This window comes from Macaca nemestrina, chromosome 6 (genome assembly GCF_043159975.1).
Source record: "Macaca nemestrina isolate mMacNem1 chromosome 6, mMacNem.hap1, whole genome shotgun sequence".
Classification (NCBI taxonomy): domain Eukaryota; kingdom Metazoa; phylum Chordata; class Mammalia; order Primates; family Cercopithecidae; genus Macaca; species Macaca nemestrina.
The window spans coordinates 84,213,403-84,234,233 of NC_092130.1; the positions used below are offsets into that span (position 1 = coordinate 84,213,403).

At 39.8% G+C, this 20,831-nt stretch overlaps 1 protein-coding gene across 1 annotated transcript in view; it reads left to right on the top strand.

Moving 5' to 3' along the window:
• Positions 1 to 20,831, top strand: part of LOC105484286 (limb and CNS expressed 1) — a 51,157-nt gene that overhangs the window by 17,206 nt on the left and 13,120 nt on the right. The window contains exons 2-3 of the mRNA XM_071098676.1: positions 1,709 to 1,872; positions 18,739 to 18,879. Coding sequence (XP_070954777.1) covers positions 1,709 to 1,872; positions 18,739 to 18,879 — 305 coding nt within the window. The remainder of the gene's footprint in view (positions 1 to 1,708; positions 1,873 to 18,738; positions 18,880 to 20,831) is intronic.

A 20,831-nucleotide genomic window follows, 5' to 3' on the forward strand; every position in this document is an offset into this window, starting at 1 on the left:
GGCATAGCTAGAACCAGGAGCTCAAACTATGTCGTCAGAACTTAGCCTTTCTCTATCTCTTTACTGAACCATTCTCCGGGCTGACTTTCTTCTCAGCCAGATTTTCTTCTTGCTCAGGCAGTGCCATGCTTACCTCCTACCGCTCCAGAAACCCCACTGAAAGATGGAAACTTTCAACATTTTCACACACTCATTGTCCCTAAATGGCTTGGATATGGCCAAATTCCCACCTGCACCCCTAGAGACTACATGATTCTTCAAGGAACATCTCAGTGCTATTTCCACAAGAAGGGAAGTGAATGCCAGGCAAGCAAAACAACAGATGTCCTATGCTGCTTTCAGACATGTGGTGGGCTCTCATGTGGATAAGGAAATAAACTTCTTTGAGGCCTCAGAAATGAGAAGTAGACCCTCTGCATGAACCTTACAGGAAAGCAGATTTCAGTTCACTCTTAAAAGGACCTTTTACAGAACCATTAGCAGTTGAAATAGGCTGCCTCAGGTTGTAGCAAGTACTAGGTCCTTCCACATGTTCAGGTACAGGCCAGATGGGCAGCTGTCAGGAATGCTGGCAAGGAATTCCTGCATTAGGCAGGGCTTTGCCTACATGACCTATAAGGTCACTTTTGACTCTACAATTCTATTATCCTTGTTAATTTCTACAGTTTAATTTGCAGTACAGGATAAACAAACCAACCTAATTTGATCTGGAACTTCTGCAGGCTATCACAGGTCATTTAATCTAAAACATATGGCTCTAGCCATTACTATGTTTTCTGAAATACTTGAACAGACCTTGTTCTTAACAAGGTCTTCATGTTATTAGTTTCACTCATGGATTTTTCCGGCCTCCTGCTTATTCCACAACTGCCTTTCATTCTCGTTTAGATTGGGGTAGAAGGAGCATGAAAAGAGTTCCCTTCTTTCTGGCTTTCTCTTCTTAAATCTTTGCAGGCTTAAAAGTCTATGAGAAATGAGAAAGAGGACCATAGATAATCACAGTTTTGGATAAAGTCTATTAAGACAAATGCTCAAAACAGAATGAGATTTTTGATTTTTATATTAAAAATTAATTTATAGAGTAAATTTGAAATACTGCTATATTGTTTTAATATAGGGTACCAAAACCATTTCTTGAGCCTTACTCATTAAGAAATATACACATTTCCATTGGTTAATTTGTATATTTTAACATACTTTAAATATATTTAAATAAAGTATATTCTTTCACAGCTAAAAGCCCCCACACCCCACTATCCACATACCCAGCTCTACTTAAACTGGAACTGTCATACTACAGAATCCAGCTTGCAAATAAGCTTGGTTTTGCACCAGATTATGTCCATCCTTAATAACTGATGGTGTTTCGCCAGGCACGGTGGCTCACGCCTGTAATCCCAGCACTTTGGGAGGCCAACGCGGGTGGATCACGAGGTCAGGAGATTGAGACCATCCTGGCTAATACGGTGAAACCCTGTCTCTACTAAAAATACAAAAAATTAGCCAGGCGTGGTGGCGAGTGCCTGTGGTCCCAGCTACTTGGGAGGCTGAGGCAGGAGAATGGCGTGAACCCAGGAGGCGGAGCTTGCAGTGAGCCAAGATTTCGCCACTGCACTCCAGCCTGGGCAACAGAGCGAGACTGTCTCAAAAACAAAAACAAAAACAAAACAAAACAAAAAAAACTGATGGTGTTTCTTGTCTCTTTCAGTGAACGTTGTGTCAATGTTACAGGAATTTTGGGAAAGCAAGCAGCAGCAGAGGGCTGCATTCCCAAGTGAAGGTGTGGTGGTCTATGAGTCACTGCCAGCTCCTGGGCCTCCCTTTGTGAGTTATGTGACCCTCCCAGGGGGAAGCTGTTTTGGCAACTTTCAGGTAAGAAGTAGCCATTAATTTGTCAGTGAAAGTTCATTGGGTTAAAGTAAAGTAAACCTTTTTGTAAAATGGTTACATTGTAAGTTTTCTTGGAAATAGTGAACAAAGTTGTACCATATTCTATGAATGAAGACAGAGGGAAAGGAATTTCTAAATTTGCCAATATCCTTTATAAATACCCTTTTAATTGAGTAAATTATCCCTCAATTTTCAATAACTGGCAAAGATGTTTTATTTCTTGCTTATGGATACCATGAAACTCATAAGCAATCAAGTTTCTCTCTTAGTTTGTCAACTAAAAAGCCCAAACGCAAATTTTCAGGGTTTTTTTTTTGTAGTGTAAGTCTACAGAACATAGTATCACATAATTTTTAACACCAACTTCATACATGATACTATTTATATTTTTACCTTTACTTTCCCTTTGAACTTATTAACTCACTCATTTATTGTATCCTGTTACCAGGTGTATCTGTTTTACATGGGTTCAAATCCTTCATTGAGTGAGGGAAGGGTATAATTTAATAAACAGACTTACAAACCTTTGCTGCCTAGGGGAAGTCAAAGAAGTATTCACAGGGAATATAAACGTGAACTGAGGCATTCAGTTGATGATGTCTTGGCCAATGGGAAAAGGGAAAATGACATTCTTAGCATAGGGAACCACAGCATTTTCAGAATGAGGGAAACATAAGGGTCAATGTGTGTGGCAAGGAACTGTTGGGAGAGGACAGGTAGGCACTCACATCAAACCACAAGAGATGTAAATACTTTGCAAAGCAGTACAGGTTTTATTCTATATAAAATCAGAACCTTTGAAGGATTCTGAGCAGAAGAGTGATGTATTCAAATGTACTTCAGAAAGATTACTTAGGTCACAGCATGAAGATGCTTTGGATTTAAACGATTTAAATGGCTGAGAGGCTGACAGTGATGACGGAGGCCCATGGAGACGAGCTGCACACACAGCATGCTCAGGAGCTAAAGGTGAAGGGATTTCATTAGGAGAAAGTTGGGATGATACTTTCATGCCTAATCAAGTCTCTTCACCTTCACCTTTACCAGTGGTCAGCCCTGGCTTTAGTCACTGGGTGGGGAACACAGGAGGAAGTGGAGCTGGTATGTGAAAGGTGAAGACGCAGTCAGTATGAAGTGCCTGGAAGCCAAACAGAGAAGAGCAATCGCCTTGCCCTATCCAAAAAAAAAAAAAGTAAGACCTGAAGCTCAAGAAGGAGATATGGGTTGAACTTCTATGTTTCTAAGCTGAAGCCATAGCTACAGGTACCACTGCCAAGTGAGAATGTGTGTTATAAGAAGATGATCAAGGAATGCTCCTAGGAACACTTTTAGTGTGGGAAATAAAAGGAGAAAGATTTCTCTAAAAAGCCCAGAGATTTCCCAGAAAGAGACAAAGAACCAGAAGAGGGGATTTATGGAAACCAAGAGATGTGACACCTTGAGACTGAGGATGAAGTGAGCAGGGGTTAGCCACAGGACAGATGTCCAATGAGATGTTTCCACTGACTGTGATGAATGTGAGATCCTTATCAACCTTCCAGAAAGTAACGTCAATGGAGAAAATGGGCTACGAATTAGGTTACAGTAAATTACAGTTGTTAGAGTAAAATAGGGGCTTAGAAGTAGAGACAGTGTCCTTCAGTAAGGATTTAGAGGGCTCCTTCCTACTCTTGTGGTCAGCACTGCTTGTGAAAATAGGACAACCTTGCCTATTGTCCAGTGGGGAGCTGGAGACAAAGCATGTTCTGGTCAAACTGACATCGCTGACTTCCAGACATCTAAGCCATGATTAAAGCTGGGAAGGACAACTAAGACTGAGCCACTGAATATTCTGACAGTTCTCAAATAGCCTGCAAAGATGGGCCAGAATCAATAAGATGAACTGCTCTTAGAATATAAAATAAAAATAAAAAAGTCTCACGATTGAATCAAGATGGAGTGGACTTAGCACATTCTTCAAACTCTTTTCTAGTCTGAAATTCCCTAAAATGTCAAAGATATGTTTTAAAATAAGTAAATTCACAATAGTGCAGGCAGGAAGAAAGGGTGCCATTGGAAGAGATGAACTTTGGAGGCAATTCTGGGAGAGTCGAATCAAATTATTAGGGGCACAGATGCCACAGTCTAAATATATATATATAGGAGAAATGTACTGTGAAAGTAAAGAAGAGCTAGAGAAACTCCAGGGTCACATGAACAAATGCAAAAAGCAGGAGGCAGTCCTGGGGTAATTTCAAGGCTAATCAAAGAACTGCTTTCAAAACGTCTGACCCATTGATCCAGTGACGTGGATCCCCACTCTGAACAGTAGTTAGCAGTATGTTTTTACCTCTGGTAAATGAAAGTGAATTGACTGATGAGGATGATTTGAATGTGAGTATAGAAGCCTCAGAACAGAGCTTGATGTAACCCTAGACACCAAAGACAGGGATGAGAGGCAGCAAAGGGGAAAGAAAGGCAGCCATTGAAGAAGAGGCTCTCCAATGCACATACACCTGCAGGTCCATTATTGAGCATCCTAAGGTGAAGTCTGCCTGTCAACACACCCCACTCAATACGAAGCACCTGGCAGTCTCTCATTCAGGGGAGCCACTCTAGGGACACAGACATTCTCAATCATAGAGGAAGGTTTTGTCAGCCACCTAACCTAATGTACTTGTTTGTCCATGTATGCCAATGAACATAAGATCACCAAACATTTGAGGAAAACCAAATGCATAAGGGAAAAGACCAAAGGCAAGCAAACAAAAGAACAAAATAATTCAAGCAGCACAGAATGTAAAAGAGTATAACAGTTAATATCCTCAGAAAATTTTGAAAGGATATTTCTCTCTAAAGCAGCTATTAAAATGGAGCAAGCAGGGAGCAAGAAAATGAAATATGATTGCCAAATTATAACAATAAGGATAAAGAATTAAAGAGGAACTAAGTAAAGTCTTCTAGAACTTAGAGCAAAAAGACAGAGATGGAAGACAGTACAGGAGACATGCAGATAAATTTTGGAGGTAAACATCAATTTAGTAAGAGCTCTAGAAAGAGACAAAGGAAATAGAGGGGAGGAAATAAATAACAGAGGCAATTTTCTTTGAGTTAAAGAAAAGCATAGGTTGTCAAATTGAAATGGCCCACCATATTCCAAGCAGAATCATAACAGAAAAGCACAGCTCTGTGGTTATGTGGGACTTAGAGACAGCATTCTGCTTAAAAGGCAGATCAAGGGACTTTTTTGACACTGCATATGTACACTATCTGTTTTTAAAATTAGATTGAACATATACGTAGCTTTAGGGAAACTTCAGGGGAGCTAATGAAATGGGACAAAAACTGGCGAACTTGGTTAACAAAATAAAAAACTGTTTCTTTGAAAAGACAAATAAGAAAGACAGATCTTTGGCATTTCTGATTAAGGAAAAAAGACACACCACACTAAGCATGAAAGAGAGGATATAATAGAAGTGTAATATAAGAATACTATATAAATCATTACTCATTGAAACATGAAAACTTAGGTGATATGGACTACTTTCTGGGAACTCTTTACAATCTTTGAAACTCTTCTATAAACATAGCATTTATTTCAAAATAAAAGGTAAAAAATGGGGGCTTCAATGGCTCCCTATTACTTTCTTATTAAAGCCTAAATTCTTTACTCTGGCAATAAAGTTTCTACAGCTGGTCCAACTTTCCCTTCCAGTTTTATCTCCCCGATTTCCTTTTCTGACACTTGATGCTTCTACCTAACTGTTCCTCATGCATGTCTTGACCTCTTCTAACCATTCCCATACTCACATTGAGATCTACTTAGGAAATGCTATTGCCACCTTCTCTTCATATCTAAACCCTGACCATCTCCCGGGACTCCACAAAAATTTTTCAGAGAAAACAAAAAGTTTTCTCTGAATCTCCCTGATGGAACTCTCTGCCTCCTGTGATTTCCCAAAGCAGTGTTCTGTTTCTCTACTAGGCTCAATGTTTTCTACTATATGCTCAAGTTACCTATGTGCGCGTTCTTTCCTTTTACTGAAATGTAAGTTCCAGGGATGGGGTGTGTATCCTTATGTTCCCCATGACTTCAAGCACTGTGTTTTGCATATAGTGCATAAAGTGCCTAATAAATTGTGTTAAGTGAATAGCCAAATGAATGAATAACAAATCCAAAGAATAAATGAAGTTAACATTTGTCCATTCTTGTATGTAACCAATAGCTAAGATTATTCACCTAAGTCTGCAAGATAGTGGGCTAAGGAGGAAAAGTCAGTAACAGTAAAATCAGCCGATATTATTTTGTTCATATCTGTCGTTAAAGTTTTGAAAATGGATGAATTTCAAAGTATTGATTAAAAAGACCTTGTGATTCTCTCCGGATTTAACTTATACATAGCAACTTTTTCCCCACCCGACTCTTAGGACCATAAATAACCAAGATTTGGCAGTACTCACACCCAGGCATGCGTTATATTAGTTCATACATTCATTATACTCTATCTAGAATATAATGCATTTGACAGATTCGTGAATGGATCTAGAAGATATGAGTGTAAGAAATTCTAGTGTTCTTGTTTTTGTTTTTGCTACCCGGAGAAGTATAAATTTTCCTATCATCTCATAAATTTTGACCCAAAATGATAGCACTTCCCTTAGGTAATAAATTCAACATCCTTCTGTGGTCTTAAAAAAAAAGAAGAAATAGGAAACACAACGAAAAACTGAACACTTCAGCAGGGAGGCCTCTTGGTGATTTCTCTGATCATTTGAGGGTCCCCTTTTCCTGATGTTTAAATCATCATATTTTAAGGTTCTCAGGAGGATTGTTAACATCTTTGCTTAAAAAGATCCAGAATTTCCTGAATCAAGTATGTTTTGAAAATGTGTTTGGGTGGTTGGCTGCCAAATCTGGCCCCTTCACCCATTTGGCCCTCCGAAATATGACTTGAGAAGGAAAACCAGGCGGGAAAAAAGAACGTTTCTCCTAAAGCAATGTGCTTACACTTTTCTTTGTCAGTTAGAAACCATCTTAAATGTTATTTTCACCATATAACATTTCATCATGTTTTTGCCAGGATTTGGTCTGTAAGAGCCTACATGCTCATTCCTGCAATGCCTTTCACATAATCAAATGTCACCCCTGTGCATTACAAATCATTTCACGATGGATTATTAATGCCAAGACCATGTGCTGAAACATGGAGAAACCATTATGCCAGCAGTAGCCTTCTTACTGAGCCATGGACGTCACCACCAATGGTGCCAAGTAATTGAAAATACTTGAAGTGGAGTATGGGACCGGATTGTGGGACTAATCCCTCTGGTTTCAGGCAGTTTCATGAAAGCTGTAAGAGATTATGCTCATTCATTCTTTAGGAAAGTAGTATTCAGACTGAACTTTAGTTTTCTCATTAATCAAAGGAAAGCAGTCCAGTCAAAGGCTCTGATGGACACAAACCACTGGTTTTTATGCAAAGAAGCCTCTCACTGAAGTAAATGGGAAGCTTGTGTCCATGAAAGCTAATTAAAGAATTTTCAGTTAGCCTTGACACCACAACCTACAAAAAACAGAAACAGAGTGAGAACGAAAGAGAGAGAGAAAGCAGCCATAGCCCTGCTTTTAGACTAGGCCTTCATAAACTACTACAGGATAGAAAAAGAGATGTGAAAATATAATTTCATTTCTGCATTTCTAAACAATAAATAAAATACTCTACTGATTAAAAATTATTTTTTTTTTCAGAAAGTTGTATTGAAACACAGTAGTACTTGTTGGATCTTTTATAAAAGAAATCATTTTCGAATATTACAAGCATTAAGTATTTCGTGTATTCTAGACATATTTTCTTCATGCCACTTTTGTCTAGGCAGTTAATCCTTCCCTAGCCACATATCATGACCATGAAAACTTGCAGTAATTTCCATTTTTTTACAATAGAGCAATGCAAAGGCCATCAGAGCCACGTCTGGCTCCCCTCTTGATGAACTCAGAAGGAAAGCCACTCATTGTTGCAGCAGCTGTTTTTGCTTCCAAATCCAAAAGGGAACTTGAGTATTTTATCTTATTTTACATTTTGATTTAAAGGGTTTGTGATTCAAGTTTTGCTTTCAAGTCAGTGACATGGTCTTCCACATAGCATCTGCTGGAATGACTTGAATTAATGAATTTCGTTCTTATTTTGACTAACAAGCAAAAATTTCCTTGAATATAGTACTAGAGCATGTGATTATTTATGCGCATGAATTATGATTGAATAAAAAAATGCATCCTGGCAAAGACATTGATGTGATAGCTCGATCTATTTGGAGTGTGAGACACTCATCAGGGCATTATATCTTTTTCACATGAGTATTTTGTTGTTAAAATGGCTTCACAGAAAATAAGTACAGGTGTTAAGCACTAGGTTCTGGTACTTAGGCTAGTTGAATAATGCCAAGCACTCTATGAAGTTGAGACATTCAGTTTTTCCATAGGCAAACTGTTGATTGACCTTTCTTTTTTCCATTTGTAACCAATGCTTGGGGTTGCAAAACAGGGCTGTAGAGTAGTGAGATGCGGGGTGGAACATAGTGCAGATGAGCTCCTTGCAAAGCTCTGTCTCTAAAAGGCAATGAATTCATTTGAAGGGTTTTGATTTTTATGCCATTCTGGTTTTCAAACCAAAGCCACTGCCTATGCTGATATCTAGAAAAACTATTTTTCCAAGGAGCATACAGCCTTAAACAAGGTGAGGAGTATTTTGTTTAATTTTAGTTACTTAAGGCAGTAAGCATACTTCACCTGCATTATCAGACATAAAAACGCATTTTATACTTTCATGCATTAAATGAGTCTTCTCAAAGTACATGGAATTAAAAGTACATTTAAATTACAATAAACTAAGTTTGTAAAATTAAGTTTCTCCCAGTAGAGGATGACGAAGAAAATTTGATTAATTCATACACTCGACTCAATGGAATTGTAATGCTCTTTTTGCTGAGTGTTAAATAAGGCCTGGCCTTGACATTCCATATCCCAAATAGGGATTTAGTTCCTGCTATAAACTTGAGACTATTGCCCAGCACTAATGCTGTTTTAATGCCTAGTATTTCTATTTGAAATTATCCATGACCTCTTCTCTGCCTCTAGGGTGGTATACCTTGACTCAGATGGACGACATGCTATGCAATGTAACTTAACTTCTAAAGGAGGTATTTCCTGGTGGAAATCTCCACAGGAAAGCATCCTGTTTTATAACTAATGAGACTCAAAGACGGGAAGGTTAGTTATAACCATTTGAAAGTCATATGTCAGCTAATTATCAGACCTTAATGAGTTGCCCATGAAATTGGGAGTGCATATTGCTTTAATGAGACCCTTTATTCCCCAGCCTCCTTCCCTAACTTTAATCTGTTTCTTTTTTTTATTAAATAAAGCAAATAGAAATTCTTGACCTCCAAACATAGAATATAGTGAAAGAAATGGTTAGGAAAGGCCACAGGGTAAATAAGGACTTTGGACTATCTCCACAGGAGTCTCCCAGCCCCTAATTCATAAACTTTAGAAAGATGCTCACCGGCTCAGTGAGTTGCTGAGTGGGGAAGAAAGCCTGACTCCATCTCTGCCTAACCCACCCCCCATCCCTCTTATGCAATCAGAGCCAAGTCCTTTCACATCAAAGCAACTATAAAAATAAACCCAAATCTTGAGCCCTGATCAATTCATCTTGTCTACACCTTAACTTGAAAAAAAGAAAAAGAATAAAAGAAAAAAGAAAAGAAAAGGAATAAAAGCTCAAGGAGCAAAGCACAACATAGGCTTGTAATAGTTACCAGGGACCTTGGTCTAGGTATGTGTGTAGAATAGCATTGCGGCAGAGGTAAATGAGGAGAACGCCAGGTGGTTTATATTATAAAAATAACATTCTGACCCACCATGTGCATGAAACATTTCTTTCAGTTGACAGGAACTGGTGAGTTTTCTCTGAAAATTGGACTCCCAGAGCAGTCCCCTCCCCCACACCTAGCTAAGACCCCCATCCCCAGCACACACAGAGCTCTAAATTGTTCCCAACATATTTGCAGCCACCCTGACCTATGGATAGACACGATATTAACTTGGGTGACTGAGTTCCAACGGTTGCCCTTTTTCACATCACCATCTGGAAGGAGAAAAAATGCTAATATATCCACAATTAGATAAATTGGAACACATGCAAATGTTCGTGCTTTGGTCAGGGTAGTCAAGGTTTTAAAGCACTGAAAGGGGGTCCGTTACCAACAGGGTCTGGTTTGTGGCATTCTTCGTGAAGGCTTGCTGTCAGGATGAAACCGAGGTGTTGGTGACACTGACCAGAGCTGTCAGGCAGTACGCACAAACTCCGCAAGTCACTTGCTAAAAGTCAGACTCCAAGTCACAAAAGCAAAATGTTCCCAACCACCTGAATGACAGACCTAACAGCCGATAGGATTTGGGCAGGAATTCTCACCTCTCACAGAGTCATTTGGTTTTGCCACCTCCAAAGTCCCAGCTTTGGAAAACCCCGTGGGTACCATGTGCTATTGAATGAATGCCACCTAAATAACACTGACCCACCCTTGACCCCAGTGAAGATGGCATCTTCAGCTTTGAATCTGCAAATAGATACAATCTGTCACATTAGCTATTACATTACTGTTTTTGTTTGTTTGTTTTAAAATCCTGCTTCTTACAGACCGAGTTTCAACTCCTTGGCTACCATTGGGAGGCACCAATAAAAATGCGCCTAAAATGTGTTTTATACATTTTAGATCTGGAGATAATTTTTCTCCTGATGTCTTTAAAACACATGTATGAATAATTGTAGAAAGTCTGTTGTTTAAGATGGAGAGAAAGTTACTTGTATCGATGTCCTTCCATATACATTTCTAAAGAAAGCACTGTAGTTGGGATGTAAGTACAGTAAAACCTTGAGGTGTAGAAACAACTACTCAACACATGTATCCTGCCTGTTTTCTAATACAAAGCATGGAAAAAATCATTAATCAAATGAGGGCTACCAAGAAAATTACTGTTTCATGTCTAAATTGCTTCAGCTTGGCCAGAAGATGTTTCTATAATTAGTAACACACCTACAAATAGTTTTTAAAGTATTTCACAAATAAGTAATGAAAAAAACTAATTTCTTATTAGGCATTTCTATTTATAACACATACATGACTACCAAAATTTTATTTCAATTAATATAAGAACTTCTGCTAATGCTAAATAGTTAACTAGTCATTATTTTATTTCAGGACAGCCTACTGGTCAACAAATTAATCTTGGTTGAATCTCGACATTACATAGGGCGACACCCTGGAAAATAATCATAGAAGAAATAAAACCTGCTAAGCAGAGAAATGAAATTGAGACCTCAGTTAGTTAAGTCAGTAGTGCTTATGTACTTCCTAAGGACCTAATTTTAGAAGAACTGTCACAAAGGACTTTTTTAAACCTGAATGCTACTTTCCTTGACTCTTGGGTAGAAGCAGTTTCTCTAATGAGAAATTAGCATTTCTGGTGTTAGCAGAAGTGGCTTTATAATGAAGACAATGAAGCTTCTGCAGAGGCTCCTTGTAAGTCACAATGCCAGCTTTTTTACTTGTAATTTCATATTGTTTTCCTTAAACAGGGGCCCCCAAATTGTGTAAGCCTCAGGCCCCACAAAACTTGGTTCTGCTCCTGCCTGTTAGAAATGAGACATGGCAGGGGCAGAGGTTTCAGCAACGCTCCTCTAAGAGTTGTCCTGGGTCCACATGTGTCAGAATCACCTGCAAATCTTATTATATGCAGACCCCCCACCAGGACACAGCTGAAGAGATTCTGATTCAGTAGGTCAGCTTTGGACCCAGGAATACACATGTTTAACAAGTTCCCAGGTAATTGTACTATGAAGACTAAAGTTTTTGAACTCTTGGTCCAAACTCCTGGCCTAGGCTTGGCAGCAATCTTCATAGTGTACCCTATAGGGTCCTGGTGGCTTGTTGGTCATCTTAATCTATGATAAAATACAGGGCCAAAATGAGTTAGTCTTGGGGGGAATTTTTTATTCATCAGAGCTGGGGAAGTTTATTTTTTGTTTTATTTATTTATTTATTGAATTTTAGTACAGACAAGGTCTCGCCACATTGCCCAGGCTGGTCTCAAACTCCTAAGCTCAAGTGATCCTCCAGCCTCAGCCTCCCAAAGTGCTGGGTTTACAGATATGAGCTACCTTGCCTGGCCAGGGAAGTTTCATTTAAATGACTTTTACTCTTGAAGAGTTATCAATACTTCTTGAAATGTTAAGCAACCTTGTGTGGTAGAATTCCAACCTCTCTTGGCCCCGTACTTAATCAAGAGAGTACTTCCGGTTAGAATGAGATGCTTCCTACAAGGTAACATCTGATCTCTGGTCTAGTCACAGTTGGCCTTTCTATCTCCATTTTCCTTCTCCCTATAGTCCAGGAAAGCATCCAAAGGAGAACAATAGGAGGGAGGAGGATATTGAGATAATTTCAGCATATTCCCATCCTCAATGAGTACCATTTATCCCCACAGTGTACTGCATCTTGCTTGGCCTTTTGTTGTAAACGAACTCAAGTTTGTCATGGGAGGAGATATCCTTGTAGTCTTATATCAAAATGACCCACAAAAGCACAAAGTTGAAGCTTTGTCTAAAATACTGTACTGATTTAGGACATGCTATGTGACCTTAGGCAAATCATATATCCTCTTTATTCCAAAGTGGGTGGCCATTTCTATGAAGAGCAAAATAGCAAAGTGGTTAAAAATCTGGACTCCCAAGTCAGAGAGACCTGAGGGCAAATCTTGTTTTGTTCACATCTTAAGGTGCATAACCTTGGAGATGTACAACCTCCTTAAGCCTCTATTTCCTCACCTGCAAAATAAGGATAATAACAAAACCAACTTTATAGGATTGTTGTGATAACAAAATGCGATAATAAACATAAAGTGCTCAGCATAGTGCCAAGCACATAGTGCCAGCAATGTAGATTATTTCATTGAGACTTCTTAATTACCTGTGGTGAGCAAAGCCTTTGTATTAGTTATCTATTGCTGCATAAGATGTTGCCTGTAACCTTACAAACATTTATTGTCTCGCACAGTTTCCAAGGATCAGGGCTCTGGAAGCAGCTTAGTTGAGTGGTTTTGGCTCAAGGTCTTCTAGAAGGAGGTTGCTTTTGGTAAGCTGTCAGCTGGAGGTGCAGTCATTTGAAGGCTTGATCAAGGCTGGAGGATCAGTTTCCAATCTCACTCAGATGGCTGCTGGCAGAAAGCTTTAGTTACCTGCCATATGTGCCTTTCCATGGGACTGCTCTTAACATGGCAGCTGACTCTCCCCAAAGCCAGTGACTTTTCCCCTTGGTTCCACTTCTCTTACAAAGAGATGGCAAGTGAGACCACGACGGAAGCCATAGTGTCTTTTATAACCTAATACGGGAAGGGATTTGCCATCACTTCTACCATATTCTATTGGTTACACAAACGAACTCTGGTGCAGTGTAGGGGAGGACTACACAAGGGTGTGAATGCCGGGGGGCAGGGGTCACTGGGGAATCTTACCAACTGGCTACCACTGTCTTTGAATAGCTTTCCTGAGCAATGCCACAGTCACTCTTTTTTTTTTTTTTTTTTAACTTTAATTTTAGATCAGAGTCAGGAGGCTTTGAAATGATTATAGTGGTTTATAATCTACCAGCAAATGAAAGGCATCTGAACATCAAGATCAATGTCTGAGTGAGGTCTCCTGGCCACTTGGAAAGCATGTGGCTCCACATGCCTGAGAAATTCACAGCTGACTTTAGTAAAATCTTGACTTAAATATCCCAGCTCTGCACTTTCACAAAGTACAAAGGACAGAAGTTGTCTTTTATATTAACAAGTAAGAATGGTTAACAGAAAAGACATGGTTTACAAATCTATATTTATGATTAGGGCCTGGCTGAAAAATAGCAAGAATAAACTGTATAACCTGGGAAGCCTAACTGTAGCAGGAAGTTACTTTGAAATAACATCATACTTCACTCGCTCCCCAACCGATGTCTTTGACGACTGGTTTGGACACAACCATAAAATGTCCTGTCACTTACCATATTTTATTTTCTTACAGTGTTTCCCACTGTTTGATAGTAACTTTAACAGTGCCTGTTCTTACAGCAACATTCACATTCTGATTTAGATTGCAACCAAGTAGATTGCCGTTTGGTTAAATTTCTTCCCCAAGTAAAGATTCTTATGGGTTGAGAGGTCCCATTAAAAGATCCCTAGAGAAAAATATGCAGCCCTTACTGGCTGGGATTTGTAGTTCTAGAATTTAGAAGAAAGCGGCTGGTTAACATTATAGACATTTTGAAGTACTTGTCTTTCAGAAATGCCAAGAACAATAGCAAGAAAAGCCCTTTGATGGCTCAGAATTTATTTTATTTTATGTACTTATTAATTGGAATACTTTCTCCTCCATTTTAAGCAAAGATTCTGTACATTGAAATAATAAAATAAGCATCGACATGTGTCTGCCTTAAAATCTTGATATTGGTTAGGTCTCTAGTGCTTTTTCATGCTTTCTGGGTAAAGGCTCTTTCTGTTCTCTCAGCCGGGCTGCACTTTGATCTCCCAAGCAGTGCCATTTGGTTGTAAATGTATGTGGTGCTTTTGATCTAGTACTTAACTGGTCTTATTTAAAATAGATAGCTTCTTTTATCTAACTAGTGTTTACTAGGTCTCTCTCTCCATAAAAGATGGTTTAAATTGCTATTATTTAGATAGAAGTTGTTTCTGAAGAGTGCCTGGATCTGAATCTAATTCTCTAAATTCTAAAACCCCAACAGCTCTATGATAGATTTTGTAAAGCTAAATTCCTATTATAATGAGCTGTTCCTACAGATGCCAGGTAATACTTGCAAAAACATTGTTTGCTTTTTAATGGGGAACTGATTTTCCAAAGAATAATAAACATACCCTACTCTCAGGCAAAAATGGTCATCTCAAAGTGTCTAAATGCAATGACCAATTACCCATCTGAAATTCATTAATATATTTTTATATTACTAAGTTACACATACCATAGAGGGTTTATTGAAATTGTGCTCATTTAAAAAAATAAAAAGTATATATCTTTCTTTCTTTTCTTTATGAGGATTTCTTGAACATTATGTCCAGTGCTTCAGTGACTTGTTTTTTAGTTTCCTAGCCTGTATTGTTGCTTATTCAGCAAACTAGGTCACAGGAGGCAGGAGACAACTAAGTCATAGTCTCTGCCTTTAAGGAGCTCACAGCTAGGAGATGGTGGAGGCAGAGCATTAGCAAACAGTTACACTGCAGTGTAGCCAATGCCTCCCTTGGACAGTGGTCCTCCAAGTCTAGACTTGAGAGTGATCAGGGAAAGCTTCCTAAAAGAGATGGCACTCAAGCTTCAGTGAAAGACTGGTGACTCAATGTCCTACAAATTTTCAGCCAAGCCCATAACACAAAGCCAATCTATCTTGTCAAACCCATCCTGGTTTCATACAAGTTGCCTAAAACTTGGAAGAGGTCTAAACCTTGAATGGCCTTGCTGTCTAAAGCTTCCCCCAAAGCCTTGTTGTGTGTCAACACCAAGAAAAAAAAAAACCAACTACTTTCCACAGTCTTTAGGCTGGGCACAGTGGCTCATGCCTGCAATCCCAGCACTTTGGGAGGCCAAAGCGGGAGGATCACCTGAGGTCGGGAGTTCGAGACCAGCCTGACCAATGTGGATAAACCCCATTTCTACTAAAAATACAAAATTAGTTGTGGTGGCACATGCCTGTAACCCCAGCTACTCGGGAGGCTGAGGCAGGAGACACGCTTGAATCCAGGAGGCGGAGGTTGCGGTGAGCCAAGATCACACCATTGCACTCCAGCCTGGACAACAATCACAAAACTCCGTCTCAAAAAAAAAAAAAGAAAAGAAAAGAAAAGAAAATCACTCTTTATGATAAATTATAATATCTTCTTCTGCCTGCCCTTAATTGTTCTGCTTTGTTAGTCTCCTGGCAAGTGTTGTTAGTTTGGTTGGTTTTTGTTATTTTTTAATTTGTGTTTGTTTTAATTCTCCTCAGCATCTTGTTCTCGCCATTTCAAAAGTCTTATAATTATTTCATCAACACACTCACCATGTACGAGCATCTCCAAGCGTTGAGCCTGGCTCAGCTAGTGGAGGATGCGCAAGTAATATACAAAAACAGTATGGAGATTCCTTAAAGAACTAATAGTAGAACTACCATTTGATCCAGCAATTCCACTACTGGGAATTTACCCAAAGAAAAAAAATGTCATTATATGAAAAAGACACGTGCACGCTCATGTTTATAGCAGCACAATTTGCAATTGCAAAAACATGAAACCAACCTAAGTGCCTATCAACCAATGAGTGAATAAAGAAAATGGGGTACACCATGGAATACTACTTAGCCATATAGATGAACAAAATAATGGCTTTTGCAGCAACTTGGGTGGAGCTGGAGGCCATTATTCTAAGTGGAGTAACAATATTTGGAAAACCAAATATTGTGTTTTCACTTGTAAGTGGGAGCTAAGCTATGAGGATGCACAGGCATAAGAATAATATAATGGACTTTGGGGACTTGGGGGAGAAGGTTGGGATGGGGGTGAGGGATGAAAGACTGCATATTGGATACAGAGTATACTGTTCAGGTGACAGGTGCACCGGATTCCCAGAAATCACCACAAAAGAACTTATCCACATAACCAAAAAGCACCTGTATCCCAAAAACTACTGAAATAAGAAACAAAATAAAAAAGAAATACACGAGGGGGCCAGCGGCTCATTCCTGTAATCCCAGTACTTTGGGAGGCCAAGGCGGGTGGATCGCTTGAGCCCAGGAGTTTGAGACCAGCCTGGGCAATATAGTGAGAACCTGTCTCTACAAAAAATACAAAAATTAGCCAGGTATGGTGCCCAGTGCCTGTAGACCCAGCTACTCAGGAGTCTGGGGTGGGAGGATCCCTTGGACCCAGGAGGTGGGGGTTGCAGTGAGCTAAGATTACACCACTGCACTCCAGCCTGGGTGAGAGAAGAGAATCAGTCTTTAAAAACAAAAGTGTATGAGGGCTCCTCCCAGGCCTGGAGGCTGGGAGAGGGGGTGGGGCAAGAAGTTACCCACAGTTGAGGACAGGATCTTTACAATATATAGGCACTACTGTTCTAGAAGGTTTGAGGGAAAGTCACAGAGGACCTGGAACCTGGCTTCAGGACACTCCAACTAGGTTTGTGGAGATGGGGAGGAGAGACAGGTCTCTAGAGGACACGAGAGCGTAAGACTGGAGCATTCCTGGGATAGTGCAGAAATAGTCAACATAAGGCAGATAGGATGGAGGCGGGGATGTTGTGAAAGCAAATGAGAGGGATTTGGCTTGCTTCAGCTGGTGGTACAGAACCCTTGCTCTGTGAAACTGCAAAATGAAGTGTGATATTTGGTATTTTTCCTTTTCTTTCCCATCAGTCACCAAGAACTACTGATTCTGAGAATCATGCATTTTGGGTAGTAGGAGCCTTGGAGATCAGACAGCCTAGCCTCCCTATTTGTCCAGTGAGAAGATTAGCTCCCAAAGTTCAGGTGGTCCAGGTTTCTGAGAAGCAGAGCCAGGGGTGCCAGGCTACCCCACTAGTCAGCCACTGACCTAGGCCTGGACTTCTCTTCCTCGGACTTGTTTCCCCCCAGGAGTCCAGGATCCTAGACACTTATCCCTGGGTCCACAGGAGCCTATAGGAGAGAGGCCATCAACTCCTGGGCTCTCCAAAAGGTGTGGGCTCCAGGAACAGTCCAGTATTCATGACACTTGTCCCTCTATCTGCAACCCCAGGAACCATGCCAAACCAGAACTTGAAAAATGGGAGTTGTTAGTTGTTCAGAGACAGGGAGGACAGAAAAGAATCAGGATGCATCGACCAGATCCATATGAGCCACAGAAAGCCAGTCTAGCAGGATGGAGAACAATATTATATTTGAGAGGAGTGAATTTTTTATGAGTCACTAATCATAGGCTGCCTGTGGCCCTAACTTCAGGAAGGTTTGAATGGAGTATGTCCCACCAAAACCACATGGATTGAGAGCAAGGGAGAAAGCCTAGTCCTCAAGAAAATCAGATAACTGTTACCAGAAGGAAGGTGGGGGACAAATGTTGGAAATGCAAAAGCAATAGATATTGACAGCAGCACCCTTGTACTAACCTGGAGATAAAAATGTCTGGCCGGCACGTTCTCATAAGTGCTACTATGTGCCAGGTATTTCCAGTGCTTTATCTATATTAACCAATTGATCCTAACCTCAATCCTACTATATTCCCATTTTATAGAGGAGGAAATTGAGGTGCAGAGAGACTAATGAACCTACTCAAGGTCTTATAGTTAGTAAATGCCAGAGCTGAAAGCAGTCTGACTCTAGAATTTGTGTTCTTAATTATTGTGTTACAAGTATTTCCAGATTCCTTGCTTTTCTCCTTTCCTTACATCTTTTCCTCTGAAATAGGGATTTGAGGAAGGCCCTGATAATGAATATAAATTATCTAGCACACAATAATAGCCATTATTAATTTATCGTTACTCATTAACAGAGTATGCAAAGCTTCTGACATATAGTAGACATTCAAAGACTATAAAATAAGGCAATAGGTAACTGAAGATCAACCAAGACATTTGCATGGACTCTGGAACTGAAGGAAAATCTGCGTGACCTTCAGGGAGATTAGCAATGTATATGAAAAGAATAGATGCAGACAGCAAATGCATAAATAGAAATGTCCAGAGACCCATTGATGCGGGAGTGAACTGGTGAAATGCTAAATTCTCAAATGACTCCTTTTCTCCTTCCCTTCTCCAGTGCTGCTTAAGTAGAGCTGAGGCCAGGCGGGATGCAGCTAAAGTGGCCCTGATCAACTCCCTCTTCAACGAGCTGCCCTCTCGCAGGATCACCAAGGAATTCATTATGGAAAGTGTTCAGGAAGCAGTAGCCTCCACCAGCGTGAGTACCCACCCGGGAGGGCAGGAGATGGCTGCACTGAGAATTCTGAAGCATTTGAATCTTGAGAGATGCTAACATGAGCAAATTCTTATTTTAAGAATTCTGTAGATTCATTTTTTACCCATTAAATTGTTAATTTTCAGAAAAAAGAATACTTAAATTGGAAATCATAAAATTCACACATCTCAATAATACTTTTTAATCTCCCTCTATCACAATTAATCATGCTTTAAATCAAGGTAGATCGTTGGATCCACCTGGATATGTTTAAGTGAATGCTTATTGAGGAGTGTTGACTCTTTTAGGGCCTGAGAATGCAAACAGTGGAATACTCCTTTAATCTAGTGGAAAACTAGCTCCATTTTCCCCAAAGTTGAAAGATCGTGAAAAATCATCTGAAGTGTTTACTGAAAGTGTGAATTCCCCAGCCAGTGTGGGGCCCTGCAATCTGCATTTTTAAGGAAACATGGACTGTTTAGATATGGGAAAAACCATATGCCCAATATGTGTTAGCTATTAGAATTACTATGGTTAATATCAATTACCTCTGCAGAGAGCACTGAAAATTTCTGTAATTAACACAATTAAATGCAAAGTGCTTTAAGAGCAAAACACCCTGTCTTAAAAATTAGATAGGATTTTTTTTTTTTTTTTTGCAATACAGGACAGGGTATTTGTCCCATGAATGATTTGGAGCTCCCAACTCCCATTGCTTCCAAACTATAAGCCAGGAAAGAAGCCTTGGGTCCCCACCTGTGGCAAGTGTCTCCCTGTGTGTGCTCAAGGGCAGGAACCTGGCATTACCAAAGGGATTAACCACCTCTGGCTTGCCTTTAGCACGGATAAACCCCACCTGAGATTTCCTTCTCTGTTTCCCTTAACTAGGAAGGCTCCGTCATTCTGGTGAAGCTGCTGATGATGAAGGAAACACTATCAGACTAGATGTGACTCTTTTCCCCTCATAAATCTTCTTATCACATAAAGGAGAGCTAAGGAAGGAGCAGGAGAAGAAGGGTGATTGACTTGGCTGGGAGATGCCAGGGAGTTCTGTTCTATATCTGGTCTGAGGATGAAAGGAAGCCTTTATTTTCCAGTCCTGTAAATTTCAAGTGCTTTTGAGGAAGAGAGGTTAGGAAAATTATGCCTGATTTATATAAGTGTGAAATTTACTCAGGAGTAGGGAAGGGCCCTCAGTGTAAAAGTAATTTATCATTTTTTAAATGGAAATTTCTAAGGAAACAGATTATATATGGTTGCATGCTTCTAGATGGATTTCCTCTGGGATATTTAAAAAGCCAACATAAATATTTCAGCAGCAGTGTGTTAATGTTATTGCATTCAAAAGCTATAAATTTGCTGCTATCTGATGCTGGCACTTGTTTGTTCAGTTTCACAAAGTCACCATTGCCCACCTTCCCAGGAATCCGTGTCCATAGGACACGGAAGGGCTGGCCCAAAGGCCATACCAGAGTTGTGTTAGCTTCTTAGCAGCACTCCCCACACCCAAATTGAAAGGGAATTTCATTTCTGCCCATCACCCACCCACCTCGTTTCCTAAAGATTAAGTGGTACAGGAGTGAAAAAATATAAACCATGATCCATGTCTCCAGGCCAAACACCAGCATATTACGAAAAGCTCCTATTAAGAATCACAGCAGTAAAATATGAATGGTCCATACAACTGACAAATTCTTTCCAAGTCAATTATGTAATACTGCCTGGTTATCATTGGAATCAGAGCAAAGTCAGTGTTTCAAGATTTCAATAACCAATGAAGGCAGCCTCGGAGCTCAGCCATGCAAATGTTAACACCACCACCACCAACACCCTGTGCGATAATACAGAAATGTCTTCCTTTGGAAAATTATTCTATCAGCGAGTATGTAACAATTAGCATTCTAATTAAATGCTCAATTCAAATTGATTACAAAACCCTCAAATCAACTGGAGAC